Source organism: Myxocyprinus asiaticus, chromosome 21, assembly GCF_019703515.2.
Source record: "Myxocyprinus asiaticus isolate MX2 ecotype Aquarium Trade chromosome 21, UBuf_Myxa_2, whole genome shotgun sequence".
In the NCBI taxonomy this organism is placed as follows: Eukaryota; Metazoa; Chordata; class Actinopteri; order Cypriniformes; family Catostomidae; genus Myxocyprinus; species Myxocyprinus asiaticus.
Window position 1 is genome coordinate 10,748,600 of NC_059364.1, and position 16,392 is coordinate 10,764,991.

At 39.8% G+C, this 16,392-nt stretch overlaps 1 protein-coding gene across 1 annotated transcript in view; it reads left to right on the top strand.

Annotated features, from left to right (window-relative positions):
* LOC127412427 (lysosomal cobalamin transport escort protein LMBD1) overlaps window positions 1-7,199 on the top strand; it is a 164,693-nt gene extending 157,494 nt beyond the window's left edge. Inside the window, exons 15-16 of the mRNA XM_051648769.1 lie at window positions 5,746-5,837; window positions 5,998-7,199. Coding sequence (XP_051504729.1) covers window positions 5,746-5,837; window positions 5,998-6,108 — 203 coding nt within the window. The 3' untranslated portion in view covers window positions 6,109-7,199. The remainder of the gene's footprint in view (window positions 1-5,745; window positions 5,838-5,997) is intronic.
* The last annotated feature ends 9,193 nt before the right edge of the window (window positions 7,200-16,392 follow it).

The following is a 16,392-nucleotide window of genomic DNA, read 5'->3' on the forward strand; positions in this document are numbered from 1 at the left end:
CCCTTCCCTCTGTGGAACACACTCCGTAGGGTCGGATCCTCATAAGCACCTGTCTTCCCAGCACCTCGACAGATCGAGCTGATTAAGGCCCTCCTGCTCTAGTGACACTCAGCCCTGTTTGATCTATGAGCCCAGATGAAGTTCTTTATACTGGAAATCTTGAGAATAACTGGCTATTTGATCGGCTAATACCACCAAGGAGGTCTACAGCACCTGGAGATAGCTGTCAGCATTTCCATTCATTTCAATAGCAGTTGCTCAGCTGGTGCATGTACCCCCAAAATACGCAACCTACTTGCTCATGGGCACTACAAAAAGTACACAGTACTTTTTATGCATTTTATGCTTTAAAGAGCCTAAACAAAATATGAAATATTTGCGATTGTAATGATTGTAATGAGACAGATGCTACCAGCAGCTAACTACCTTTGCTAAACTGCCAAACCTTGAGATCTTTTAACTCCATATACAAATGCACTAATGTTCCAATTACTGAGCAATGTTTAGCCACTTACTTCCTTACTCACATTATGCCTTAACATTTTGACCCATTAAACTCATTAGATATGAATTGTGTTTGGAGAATTTCCCTCATAAACTGCTAGTTCAGCAAGGCCAAAGGCTCTTGAACATGAACATCAGCTCACCTCAGCTTGTTGCCATTTTTCTGGTCAGTGTGAGAGGTTAGCCAGTCTGCAGGTTCTCTCGTGCATTTACTGTAAGTTAGGGCTGGTGTATTGTTAGCACAAACCTGGACAGCATAGCTGGTACAATTACAGAACGCTGCATGCCCAGCAATTACTATGTCATGCACCTTGGGAAATGCACATGCTGTTGTTGCACATGCTTGACTATTTTTCCTAGCTCTTTGCATAATGGTAGGGTGAAGAGTTATTGTTGAATAAACTGAATAACCTACAGACTTTCTGACTTGACAAACACATTAGCGTTTGCTTATTCCTTCTCACCAGCAGGTTTTTGCATGTTTGTCTTTAGCTGATTCATTATAGTGATTTCCGCATATGCTGGGGTGTTTAGATTAAAATTGCAACTCTCCCTAGAGAGCACTTTGTAACACTCTGCCCATTTGGTATATACTGCAAATTTGTACTTTAAATGCTATTTAGCAGTGCTTGCTAAGGCAAGCATCACTCTGACCACATTTACACCTGGTATTAAGATGCATCTCGGGCGATTAGCGTTTACACCTCAAAGCGATGTGGTCAAATGTGTTTTTGACAACCACTGTATGTGGCTTCACTAGGCCCTTTCCCACTGCAGGGACTAAAGCCCATTTTAGGTACTTTTCCCCGGGTCTAGTACTTTTAGTCAATTTTGCACCTGAGGCACTATAGTTCCTTGTAGCAGTTTTATAATTAATTATAATAATAATTATCTTTATTTATCACACATTATACATTTGCACATATACAGTGAAATTCTTCTTTTTCACATATCCCAGCTAGGCTGGGGTCAGAGTGCAGGGTCAGCCATGATACAGCACCCCTGGAGCAGATAGGGTCAAGGGCCTTGCTCAAGGGCCCAACAGTGGCATCTTGGCAGTGTTGGGGCTTGAACCCCCGACCTTCTGATCAGTAACCCAGAGCCTTAACCGCTGAGCCACCACTGCCCCCATATTCATATTCAGTTTTAAGGGATATTTTAATCTCCTAATCAGGGGTAGGTACTTTTGGGGAGAAGAGGGGGCTGTGGGAGGTGCTACAGCCTGTGATTGGTCAAAAAGCAATGACACATAAAGCACCCAAAAACGAGAAGAGTCGGCAGCCGCCATTTGTAAACAAACTTGTAGCTGCTAACCTGCTACTCAGAGAACTGCACAAATGTAACAGTTCCCTTAACAGAAATAACATAAAACCAACAAAGTATCCAAAGAGTACTGCCTGTTTCACATTAGGGCTGTCAGTTGGGCAGCGAAGCTAAATTCACATTTTTATCTTAAATATTTAGTTCAAATTTTAAAGTCAGCTGATTTTTAAATTTAAGTTGTTTCCTTAGTCCACAAGAGGGTGCATTGAAGACATAAACCATACAGCACCATGTTGTATTATTTCTAAGAACATTCCTGCCGTCTAAAAAAGAGCATTCCATTTTCAACTAATGTGCATAAAATAAATAAAGTTTTACTCTGCCCATATTTTCAAATTTTAAGTCAAAAGTTAAATGGGGGGTAAACACTTAATAGGCAGTTCACATGGTGTTACACTTACACTGATGCTACAGTATACTACCCCAGACTCAAGCTTCATAATAACAGCGAAATGCTACATTGTTTTTTATTCAGTCCAGTTGTATGTAGGGTAGCAATATTATCAGATAGCAGTGGTATTTGGCTGAACTCGGTGGTGAAGCGGCTCAGACTATGAGCCCAGGCCTGGGGTTGTTCAAACAGACAGAACACAACAGAATGGAACTGAACGTGAGGATCTTAAGACACACATTTCCAAGATGAACATCTTTCCTGACAAAGCATTTAAAAAACTCATTCCTTAATCTGAGAAATGCTTAAAGAGAGCAAGATGTAATGGCCAAGTACCTCCACAAACTGTAAGGGGCTGTTCACACTGAATGCTTAACATGCGCAAGACGAACATCTTTGTTTCGCTTTGTTTTTTTTTATTCAGCATCTCGTGCAGGAGCACTGTTTTTTAGATGCTGTGTCTAATTAAAAAGAACTTTAAAATGCATCTTGAGACATTTGCTTTCTGTTAAACTGTATTTGTTGCGCTGTCTCTAGCCTTTTTTAGCACAAGAATGCGACTGATCTTAGTTCACCGATCTTGGCACACATCCAAAATTCTAATGCACAGTTTTAGCATTCAGATGTGCATTTTTTTTCTTAAATTTGACTGTGGCAAGGAGGAGGGCGGGGCCGGGTCGTGATGCTGCACACCCGGCCCCTAATCAGGCTAATCAAGCCTTTGAGAGGGATAAAGGTGACCAGAGGCGGCAGTTCCAGGGAGAGAGAGAGTTACAGGCAGCTGCCCGGCATGTGTTTGTATTTTTGTTTAAGTTTGTTATTAAACTATTATTTAGACTGTTAAGCCGGTTCTCGCCTCCTCCTTTCCATTGAACTTCGTTACACTGGTGCCGCAACCCGGACAGGAGGAGGGATGCGCCGTAGTAGAGTCCTCACCACTACCATCCACCCCAGTGGAGCAGCCGCAGGGGACAGAGGAGCCCGACCGCCTGAGAGTGGAGGAACGGCCGCCGACCGTGAGGGGAGGAGGGGCTCCTAGCCAACCACCTGGAGAGGACAGGGCCACTGCCATGGGTGGAGGAGACCCCTACCAACCACTAAAATGCAGCAGGGTCGAGAGAGGACTGCCAACCACGAGCGGGGTGGGGCTCCTGGCCGACCGCCTGGAGCAGGAGAACCACTGCCAGAGGCGGGGGAGATCCCTTCCGTCCACCGAAAACGCGGCGGGGTATTCCATCTGCCAGGGGCCGGAGGACTGCCTCCGATCCGCCCGGGTAGGCGTGGCTGTCGTCCACTAGAGGGTGGAGGATTGGCCGAGGACCAGGCTACGGCGTATCGGAGAACCGGCGAGTAAGTTTTTTTTTTTTCTCTCTCCAGCTGACGCTCCGTGTTGGTCTTTCCCTCTCGTATTTTCCCTCGCCTTGTCACCCTCCCAGGTCCAAAGAGGTGGGGATGACCTGCCGGTAGGCAGGGCTTGAAAGGCACACCCCCCCGGAAAGGGGGGTGGGGGGGAATGTACGTCATGCCGGCCTGAAGGAAAGGAGGGAGGAGTGTGGAAAGGAGGAGGGCGGCATCACGACCCAGCCCCTAATCAGGCTAATCAAGCTCTCGAGAGGGATAAAGGTGACCGGCAGTTCCAGGGAGAGAGAGAGTTACGGGCAGCTGCCTGGCATGTGTTTGTCTTTTTGTTTAAGTTTGTTATTAAACTATTATTTATATTGTTAAGCCGGTTCTCGCCTCCTCCTTTCCATTGAACTTCGTTACATTGACGAATATTCAAATTTCGAATTTTAATTTGACTGCCCTATTTCACATATTAGCTATATGTGTGCGAGGGGCGACTTCAATGGGAGACGCTTTGAGTTTTCATCGTATCTGTACTGTGTGACTATAGAGAAAATAAAGTAATTTCTGGATTATTACATTGTTTTATTTCCTGGGAAAATGGCCATAAATAATACGATGTTTATCGAGAGTGGGTAAATTAAATCTATTATAAACTTAACCGTCATGAAATGTAATTTACATGTAAAAAGTGTTGCATGTCTGTCAATGTGTGGGTAACTTGCATCGAGACATCTTTCAGTGAGTGAGTAGTTCAGTACAGTATTTTATGTTGAGTCATAAAAGCCTTTATTGTAAAAGACTGTGTTAAAAATTGGTTTTACTGACTGTAAAAAAAACAGTAAGGGTATTAAAAGAGACCTTATTCAATGACATATGGATCTGTGGATCTCATCTTTGGACACCCAGAACAAGTTAAACCAAGCTTTTACTCTCAAAACGCAGTGAAAGGACCTCTGAGCTAATAACTTCTCCACTATACTACTCAATAACTGGTAAATGAAATCTGAACATTTACTAGCCAGTGGCTAATCATAGACATTTTTAGTCACAAAGCATGAGATTTGGTCGCAAATGTGAGTGATTTACTTGCATTATAGAGGGTTGCCACATAGAGTGAAAGATCGATCTTGGGATTTCAGCATCGATATCAAGATCGCGATGGATCGGAAAATCTGTATTTTTATCCAGCCCGATAGAACTTAGCGCCATCTTTGAGTTTTGACGGGAATGACAACAAGGGTGTGAGGGATATATGTACAGTCTCTTCAATGGGTTGTACTATGGGTTACAGAGTTTTTGGATTGTTCTGTTGACAAAACATTGAAAAAACATATTTTCAAGAACATTCAGTAGACAAAAAATCTCCAGACAACGTGAGTTGTGGAAAATCATATGTGGTATAGGAGCTTTTTATAGCTGTATACCGTGCGTGCCATTTAAGAGAAGGTAAGTCTATCCCTCACAGCCTCATTGTCATTCTCATTAAAAAGATAGCGCTACCATGAATAAGGTCTATTAGTCGGTACGCTAATGTTCACTCCAGGTGTAAATTAGCTTCATAGGAATCCATTGTTTCTATATTTAAAATGGTAATCGCGTCGAGAAATCGTGACGAATATTCGCATTTGGTGTGCAACCTTAACATCTCCTTTTGTGTCCCATTGAAGAGAAAAAGTCATATAAAATGTCAGGCAGAATGAGCCAGTAAGTAACCATCCAGAACATGCTATCAACTGCATAGCAACACGCTGAAACATTCAGAACACCTTAGCAACCACAAAGCAATGTTCTGGTAATAGCCCAAAACACCCTAACATCATAGTGACTTTTTTATTTTTTGTGCTAGCACAATCGCATTGACTTGCACAGCAATATTCCGATAACTATCAAACATCAGCTTATTTAAAAAATTAGACAATGCAAAAAATCTGCGCTTATGGGTTGTTCCTCTGCTTTTGACATGTAAGCAGACATGCGCACAATAATTGAGCACAATGGATAAGCCGGTAAGAATGCCAGTAAAGGTGTTGACATGCAGAGCGGAATCCGTGTAGTGGGCTAAAATCTACCTGTCGTCTTATTAAGCATAATTCTTTTAAGAAGTAATTGTGTGTAAACTTCGCTGATTAGAAATGTAAAAAAAAAATTAAAGGACATTTTGCTACCATTTTGTTTTACAGACCAGTGCACAGTAACAAGATCATACCTGTTCCTACACAAGTTTTGGTTCTTCAGCACCATCTACTATTTCGGCAACTGGGCTTTCCTTGTGGTAAGTTTGTACTGTAATGGAGTGAAATTTCATACAATTTATCTCATTTTAATGTTTGGTAATTGTCAGGGTGTTTTTTCTTCTTTTTATCACAAGGCAAGTGATATGACTATTTATTGATAACTTCTATTTTGTGTGTGTGTGTTTTGTTGTGTTGCAGGTCTTTCTCATTGGTTTGATTGTTTCGTGTTGTAAAGGGAAGAAATCCATGATTGAAGGTGAAGTTGATGCAGATGATTCTGACCTCAGTGATGATGAATATGTGCACTAACCCCTGTTCACAGCTGTACGTAAACATTCACCTGTTATAGTTCAGGTTTAAAATCCCGTTTTTACTAGGTTTGGTTACTAGTTAAAGGATACATTTCCCCAAACATGAACATTCTGTCGACACTTGCCTTCATGTTGTTCCAAACCCTAATAACATTCTTTCATCTATGAAACACAAAATGAGGTCACCATTCTCACGTGATTACCTTAGTCATCATTTACTTTCATAGTATAGGAAAAGATACAAAAGTGGCTGAGGTGAACATTCTAACATCTCTTTTTTTGTTCCATGGAAGAAAGAAAGTCATTCGGGTTTGGAACAACATGAGGATGTCTAATGATGACAGAATTTTCATTTGTGGGTTAACAGATGTTATGTTTTCTTGCCGTGTTTTGTTACATTTCGTATTGCATTTATCTTTTTGAGTTTGAGAAATAAATATTTACATTCTATAAGACTAAATTTAATGTGTAATAATGCCAAATAAATTTTGCATTGTCATGTTAAACTGATAGTAGTAGTCTGATATGCTTACCGTACCTGGCCCTACTACTGACTCTTACTATTAAGGGTGTGTATGCATGTCATTTTGCATTGCTGTCTTATCTAATTTAACAAAAGAAGTGTTTTTTTCTCTCTATACACCTTTAGAAAAAGACCAGGTTATGTTTGAGATAAATTGCAGAGGTACGTTTTTTGTTGATACAAAAAAAGTGTTGCTGATTATTTATTTAAGAGTTTTTTTTTATGCTGTGTATATCTGTAATTTTGCATCTAGGCATAATGCTCTAGTGTGTTTTATGTGTGCTTTAATATTACTTTAATCTCTGGGGTTGAATTATTATCACACTGCAAAATGGATCGCTTGTTGATTATATCACAACGATTTTTAGTACGGTTTAGTATAATTTTTAATAAGTAGTAGTAAGTATTGAATTGAACTGAACTTGTATTGAACTAAAACACAATATATGTCAAAGTGAATTTCTCATGCATTATTGGCCTGTTTTGGGGTTATCTGAAATTGACATTATCTTCTTTTTCAAGAGGCTTCTGTATTAATGCGGTTTTAAACATTAATAAAGAATCAAAACAATAACTCTGCCTTTTTTTTTTTTTTTTTATTTGCACTGTCATCTGTTTTGAAGGTTAAATACTGTAAATGTGGGATAAATAATACCATAATTTCTCACTAAATTTAAGAGTTGAAAGGTTTAAAATGAGAGTTATACAGCTTACATTATTTTATCAATCAAAAATCTCAGAAAATATTAGATCTGAATAGTCCACAGTAAGCTTTACAAGTACACTTATTCTGATAGTTTTAGGTTGCATTTCATGGTTAGCCTTCATTTCAAGGCTGTTATACAGCTGCTTGAGTAACAGCATCAACGAAGTGTGATTTAAAAACAGTTGTGTCAAAGACAATTCTGCCAAATAACATTACTGAATCACATTCACTTAACTCACTGAATAAACATGTCACATTTCAGGTTGGAGAGACCATTGCATTGTATGATCAAACATTAATATTGGCAGTTCGAGAAGCTGACATTGTAACGTTGTTGCTGGCACTGGCAATGACGAAGATGATGAAGATGAAGTAAAGAACCCAAGTGCAAATTTAATAACAAAAGTGAAATCCAAAAACCCTAACAAAAATGTAAACAAAAAACATGAACTTGACTTTAACTTGACAAACTTAAACACAACCAAAGTTACATTCAACAATACCTGACAATGGACCATGGAAAACATGAGGGATAAATACATGACATGGGAGAACACATGACAAAGATAACCAATAAACACAAAGAACTCTAAACAAGATCAGACAATCAACCAATGAAAACAAGACACATGAACATGGAGGGAAACATGAAATCACATGACAAGGGAACCACGTGACATGAAACAAGAACTAGAAATTTCAAAATAAAAGACATGAAAAACATGAATCAACAAAATACGCATGACATACCCCCCCCCCCCCCCCCCCCACACACACACTAAGGGGCGGCTCCCGATGCCCCAACACATGAACCAACACATAAAAAATGGCATAAACCCAAAGTTCTGTAGGGAGCTGGGGGGGGACACCATGGAACTTGGTGACCAGAGAGTAGCCAACGACTCGAAGGACCATGGTGGAGCCGGAGGTTCGGAGAACCGAGGTAGCACCCAAGGCTCAGAGGACCGAGGTGGAGCTGGGGGATCGGAGGACAGAGGCGGAGCCGGTGAATCTGAGGACCAAGGTGGAGCTGTAGGGAAGGAGGTCCCCGGTGGAGCCACAGGCTCCAATTGACGAAGCGTAGCTGTGGGATTGGAGAGCTCAGGCGGAGCCAGATGACTGAATGACCAAGGTAGAGCTGAAGGGACATAGAGCCAAGGTGAGACTGAGGACTCGGAGAACCAAGGTGGAGTCCAGGGCTCGGAGGGTCTAGGTAAATTCGGAGGGTCGGAAGTTCCCCTTGTCTGATCACGAGGAAACATCCATACAAGGGTGGGAACCATCTCCAGGTCCAATAGCTCAGATGTGGCTATGACATGGTGTGAAACAGACTCAGGCATGGCTGTGACATGGCATGGAGCAGGCTCAGGCGTGGCTGTGACATGGCATGGAGCAGGCTGAGGATCCGGGGCAAAAGATGGCGCTAGCTCAGCGAACATGATGAGGAACTCTGGCTTGGCGGCCATGTCGTGGAACTCTGGCTCGGCAGCTATGACGTGGAACTCTGGCTCGGCGGCCATGACGTGGAACACTGGCTCGGCGGCCGCCTCTGCCACAGTGAATGTGGAACCAATAATCTGCAGGGCAGGGCGATATATTGAGCCAGGCTGTGGGTACTCTGACTGCCTGGCATCCGCAAAGAGGTAGACACAATCAGTCCAAAACGGAAATTGTCTTTGAGGGCGACCTCATTAAAGTCCACCCGGCATGCCAGAGCACAAAAGTCCTCCACGTAATCCTCCAGGGGATGATTCCCCTGGTGAAGTCGAAGAAGCTGGATTGCTGGGTTCATATTGTGGTCAGGTATTCTGTAACGTTGTTGCTGGCACTGGCAATGACGAAGACGATGACGATGAAGTAAAGAAACCAAGTGCAGATGTATTAACAGAAGTGAAATCCAAAAACCCTAACTACAAACGTAAACAAAAAACATGAACTTGACTTGACATAAGCTTTAAAACACAACCAAAGTTACATTCAGTAATACCTGACAATGGACCATGGAAAACATGAGGAATAAATACATGACATGGGAGAACACATGACAAAGATAACCAATAAACACAAAGAACTCTAACAAGAAAACTAGACAATCAACCAATGAAAACAAAACACATGAACATGGAGGGAAACTTGAAATCACATGACAAGGGAACCACGTGACATGATACAGGAATTACAAATTTCAAAGTAAAAGACATGAAAAACATCATACAATAATCCAGCTCAAAGCTACTGCATACAATTGTGTTAAAGTATTTTCAGACCAGCTTTGTTTACCCTTACCAACAGTCCCGCAGTTAGGAATGAGACTTTACCTTGGAAATTGAATAGCAAAGCAGACTGTGCTGCTCATAGTCAAAAGTGCACACATACTGGGAGCTGTTTGGGTTTGTGCATGTGACTCTGTTTGTGTGCTTTGCGTGTTCTTACCTGGACCAGATGTTCATAAGATTCATGGTCCATGAAGACACACTAGCCAGACTCTCTAAACAGATGGTGCAGTCTTGGAAAGAAGACAGCTAATTTTCTGTAGCGTGCCTATAATCGACCAAAAAAATGGTGGTTGGTTGGCGACAGTGCTGTTTCAACTAACTGCCAATGCGTTATTACAAATTTTTTTTTTTTTTGGTTCCATATTTTAGTAAAAGTAATTTAAAAAAAAACTAAACTAAAAAACAACAACCAGGTGACATGCTATACGGCATCTAAAATGGCTTTAAACAGCATTTTGCTAAAGGGCCCTTTTTTACATTTCATTTTAAAAAATAAATAAAAGAAAGAAAAACTTTCGGTCAAGTGTGGTACTGTTATTTTGTATTTCGTTTAAATGTTTGCACAATGAATGTGAATTTTTTCCAAGAATAATGTTAATTAAAGGTGCAGTGGGAGGCCTTGCATTTAAAGTCTAGGCCTTCAGTGTGATTCATGCCATTAAGAAAACACAGTTTCACAATGAATAAGACACCCTATGCCTTTGGGCATCATACATTATCGCAGCTAACTAGTAATACCAATTGACATTTTAAAAACACGTCCACACACGAAAGCCAGAACTTGAAACAACACTTAATGCTCAAGCAAACCTAATTTTAACTTCAGCATGACTGTTTTGTGAAATGAACGTCTCCCGAACAGACATTAAAAATCATATGTTTTCATATGAATCTACCAAGAAGTCTATAATACCTGGAAAAATCTATCTAATAATATTTGCAATTTAAATGTTGCTTGCAATAAATTTCGTTTCGTCAGGGTACACGGTTATGCTGCGTTCCATTCAAGTTGGATGTGGAATATTCCTACTTGATATCTCTGACTATAAATGCATTCCACTCCCCAATATTCGGAAGATGACGTTTAAGGAAAAAAACTGCAATGCTCCCATTAGCTTAGCAGGGGTTTGACTCTCATTAGAGATGTCTCCTAGCAGCCCAACTGATAAACAATGCTGCAGCATTTGTGCTTCAGGTGTACGATTATCAAAAGAGATTATAATGTTTTATACACCTGTTTCTGCAGGCGTTTGTTAAACAAGCTTTAATATCATGTAATGTGGAAATGAACTCATTTATCTATATTACTTAATAAAGTGAATGTTTATCACTTAATTTGTATATCTCCCTGAGTGTCAACATGTTTGTGTGACATCATGCACCTGCATCTCAGTGAAATCGGAGTTGAGAATTTCTGCAGGAGCCTACAAGTTGTAATTCTGACTTAAAGATGCATTCCATTGCACTTTTCCTAGTAGAAAGTTGGAAAATCCGAGTTGAATGGAATGCAGCACTACTTTTCAAAACTTGATCCGACACTGAATGCTCAAGCAGCCTGATTTACACTTAGAAAACTCCTGATGTTGCTATAACAATGAAAAAAGCACTTACCAATTTACTTGAAGTGAAAATCAGTCCTCCTTTCCTGTTTAATAAATTAAGCAATCACACAGTCATGCAGAACATCTCATGTTTTTAAATCCATAAGGATCTCTTTCTCAAAGGCAATACCAGCAGTGATGACAGCCGACTCGTCAGACAGATTTCGCACTCTTCGCTTTTAAATTACGTACATCACTTAAAGCGTGATTGCGTCACTCAAGGCCAGCTAGAAGGCCTCGACCGGGACATATCCTAAAGATCACACCCACCAAGAACAAATAAATCAATCTGATTGGCTGATGAATCTGACAATCTGACTTTAGTTGCCCATAATTTGCACGGTTGAGGGATTCTGAAGAAATTCTGAAGGCCTGACGGGGTGGAGCTCAGAGTCTCGCGCTGCTTCGGCTTCGGGCTTCGGGCATGCGATTTGTGAAACAGTTGTCACACTTCGCTTGTAAGCATCAAGGAAAAAATTCTGACTGGATGAACTTTTCGTTTTTCTCTATTTGTTTGTAGATTAATTAAGAGTGGAACGATTAAAAATACATAGGGAAAAAGGTGATTGAGAATGAAAGGATGAAAAATATTTATTTATTTATTTGGCATGATAGGACAGCAGAGAAGACTTTGCTGGCCCTGAGAATTCGCCACTGTAAAGGTGCATTCTGTAATTTTTTCCTCATTAAAAAAGTTTAACTCCTAAAGACATGAATTGTAATTTAGCAGTTGTAGGAAATGTAGGAAATCATGAGCACTCAAATTATAATGAAGACTCTAGTCATATTAACCTTATAAAAGCTGTTTTATTCTACACAAAGGGGGTCCGCACAAAGGGGCTGCCATGTTACAATTACATGACCAGCCGAATAATACTTGCTTAGTCTCAGTAACCATCCTATTATTTGAAAATTTCACTCACTGATTAAAGTAATCATGGCTCACTGTGAATACAAAATTTCTACAATGCCATCTGAAACTGAAAACTATTGATTTTAAATGATGCTGCATCCAAGCTGCTAAGTGTTAGTGTAAGTTCAAGATGGCACAGAGACAAAAGCTACTGAGTGCACCTTTAAGGCTACATTCACTTGTGTAGCCTTTAAATACATGATAACAACACCATTGTGTGTTGCAGAGTTTGACGCATTGGTTCAATAAACATTCTCCTTTGATTTAAAAGTGTAGGAAGTTATGGCAGGCATCTGTTTTTATCTGTTCTCTTCATCTTTAAATGGAATATAAATGCTTCTGCCAAGTGAAAAGGAGAAAAAAGGTCTTTCACATGCAATAGGATTTTTAGATCCAAGGATGAGGCTGCGTTCCGGGTTAAGGAGATTTTCCAAACAATACTTTAAAAGCGCTGAAGTTCTGATTGATTTCCTAATGAAAGGGAGTCACAGACAGTGGGTTGTTGGATTGAATGTAATGTTCACAATTTCAGACTCCCACTGGACTTCATGTTTACCTTGCATTTAGAGAACAGATACAAAGTGACTGTGTAAAGCAACATTGATCTCAGAGATTTTATTACATTATTAAAAATGAAATTTGATTCAACTTAATTCTGTTCATCATGGTATTAACTGGTGATGTAAAATGTGTGTGTGATCATGCTGGTTTGTTGGTGGGTTAGGGGATAGAAAATATCATTAGCTCATTATAAAAACAATAGAAGTCCTCACTCTGTCCTCACATGCCCGCTGTCCAATGTGAGCTGCTACAAATGTTACCAATAAAAAAATAAAAATAAACATTTCTGTCGGCTCGAGCTTTTAACATGATCTGTATCAGCACAAGCTGATACTTACAAAAGGAATGCTGCTCTATCATCTTTACTCTGCTGTTTCTCTTTTATGGATGCTGGAAATCTCATAGAATGCTTTGGACTTTACATTAAAAATGTTTGTCTGTATCTGATCTCCTGTGGAAAAATATGGACCATATATATTCACTGATCAGCCACAACATTAAAACCACTGCCTAATAATGTGTAGGCCCCTCTTGTGCCACCAAAACAGTGCCAACCTGCATCTCAAATGGCATTCTGAGATGCTATTTTTCTCACCACAATTGTACAGATTGGTTATCTGAGTTACCGTAGACATTGTCAGTTCGAACCAGTCAGGCCATTCTCTGTTGACCTCTCTCATCAACAAGGCATTTCCGTCCGCAGAACTGCCACTCATTGGATGTTTTTTGTTTTTGGCACCAACTGTCTTTTTGCATGATTTTTTCACAATTTCTGCCAGGGTATGCAAACTTTTGAGCACAACTGTATATATATATATATATATATATATATATATATATATATATATACATACAGTATATATGCAGTAATGTTCAAAAGTTTTAGGCACTTGTGAGAAATTTTGCATAGTGAGGATGTCTTCAAAAATAATGACATAAATATTTTTGTCATTTATTATTTCATACAAAGTCCAGTAAACACAAAAAATCTAAATCAATATTCTGTGTGACCGCCTTTGCCTTTAAAACAGCACCAATTCTCCTAGGTACACCTGGACACCGTTTTCTTGGTTGTTGGCAGATAGGATATTCCAAGCTTCTTGGAGAATTTGCCACAGTTCTTATATCTATTTAGGCTGTCTCAATTGCTTCTGCCTCTTTATGTAATCTCAGACAGGCACGATGTTCAGTGGGGGGCTTTGTTGGGGCCATGACATCTGTTGCAGGGCTCCCTGTTCTTCTATTCTAATCTTTTCAATTTGCAAAAGTAATGTTTGGGAGTCTAACATTTATATTTCCTATTGACACGCTAAAGCTGAAGATATAAATAACCATCTTAAGACAAATGCTTTTGTGAAACATCTTATGTGCCTAAGACTTTTGCACAGTACTGACACACAGTATATATATATATATATATATATATATATATATATATATATATATATATATATATATATATATACACACACAAGGGGGTTGGGAGGGTTACTTTTGAAATGTATTCCACTACAGATTACAGAATACATGCTATAAAATGTAATTTGTAACGTATTCTGTTAGATTACTCAAGGTCAGTAACGTATTCTAAATACTTTGGATTACTTCTTCAGCACTGGTAGATTTTTTCACAAACTCTGCCAGTACAGTAAGACAAAATACACATGTTAAAAATACATTCTCTGAAAAACCTAAATATCTTATGCAGTGTTGTTTCTAAAACAAGATCAATCAAATTGACCTTTAGATATTTTTACAGGAAAACAATACAAAAATTATTATCAAGAATACGATTTTTTTGAAGGTCTTACTAAAAAAAGAAAATTATGATCCAACGTGAATTTTCTTGATAAAAAAATATGATCGTGCCTGGTAACATATGCATGTTATTTTTTGTATTTTAAATACGTATTCATGTTACATGTATTAATTTACTCCCCAACCCTGTATATACAATATATATATATATATATATATATATATATATATATATATATATATATATATATACACACACACACACACACAGTGCAATCAGAAAGTATTCAGACCCTTCACATTTTGTTATGTTGCAGACTTATGCTAAAATGCTCTAAATTATATATTTTTCCACATCAATGGAACTCCATACCCCATAATGACAAAGAAAAAACTGATTTTTGATAACTTTCCAAATTTATTAAAAATAAAAAATTTGAAATATCACATTAACATAAGTATTCAGACCCTTAACTTAGTACTTAGTTGAAGCACCTTTGGCAGCGATTACAACCTCAAGCCTTTTTGGGTATGATGCGACAAGTTTTGCCCACAAAACACATAGTTTTGGCCATTCCTCTCTGTGGATCCTCTCAAGCTCTCTCAGGTTGGATGGGGACCGTCAGTGGACAGCCATTTTCAGGTCTCTCCAGAGATGTTTGTTTGGGTTCAAGTATGGGCTCCGGCTGGGCAACTCAAGGACATTCACAGAGTTGTCCCTAAGCCACTCTTGCATTGTCTTGACTGTGTGCTTAGGGTCTTTGTCCTGTTGGAAGGTGATCGTCTCAGTTACGTGAAACGTAACCCTGGTTCCCTTAATGGGAACAAGATGCTGCATAATTGCGTTGGGACACACCCTGAGCATCACATGGTCTGAAGCTCTTGTACAATCATGGCAATTTATTTGCTGGTGGCGCTTAAGCAACGTCCCTAGGGAGCTACATCGCGGGCTCCATAAAAGCGCTCGCTTTGGCACCATCGAGTCAGATTTTCTGCAGGAAGGTACGAGCCTATGCAGCTGCTAGAGAGTGTGGCCAGCTTATGCAGCATCTCGTTCCCAGTCAGGGAACCAGGGTTATGTTTACGTTACGTTTCACGTAAACGAGACATTCCCTTTCATAGGCTCTCGAGCTTCGTAATCACTTTGGGAATGATATACAGTCATTCATGCCATGCGAACAGTAGCTGCCAACTGTCTACGCCCATGTGGCAAGCATATAGCGGCACACAAGTGAGCTAAAGTATCTGAATAAAACATAGAAAATTATGAGTTTACTCCTGTTCCAACAGAGAGAACCTGGGAAGCAGGAGTCAAACCCTCATCCAGATTATAAAATCTAACAAATGAATGCAGAGAAGACCACCCTGCTGCCTCCTCCATGGACGCACCTCTAGCCAAAGCCCATGAGGATGCCATGCTCCTCGTAGAATGGGCTTGAGTACCCGAAGGTGAAGGAAAACTGTGCGCTTCGTAAGCACTTGAAGTTGCATCAGTAAGCCAATAAAACAGCCTTTGCTTCGACACCGAAACACCCCTGTTGCAGCCACCAAAGCACACAAACAACTGTTCTGACTTATGCCACAGGCTAGTATGTTCAACATAAACTCGCAGCGCCCGAACTGGATAAAGCATATGCATTCATTCATGCTCCTCCGACTCAAATGGGGGAGGATAGAAAGCCTGAAAATTAATAGTCTGTGAGTGAAATTATGTAGAAATGAATTTTCTACAAAAACAAGGTCTTAACACCAGTCTTAAACACCCTGGTCCAAAATCCATATATAAGGGATTGATCGACAGGGCATGCAAATCACCAAACCTTTTAAAGAATGCCAGTGCTACTAGCAAGGTCGTTTTAAAAGTCAGAAACTTATAGTGACTGTTGCCAAGGGCTCAAATGGAGCACCAAGAGCAACTCTAAAACAACAGATAAATCCCATAAG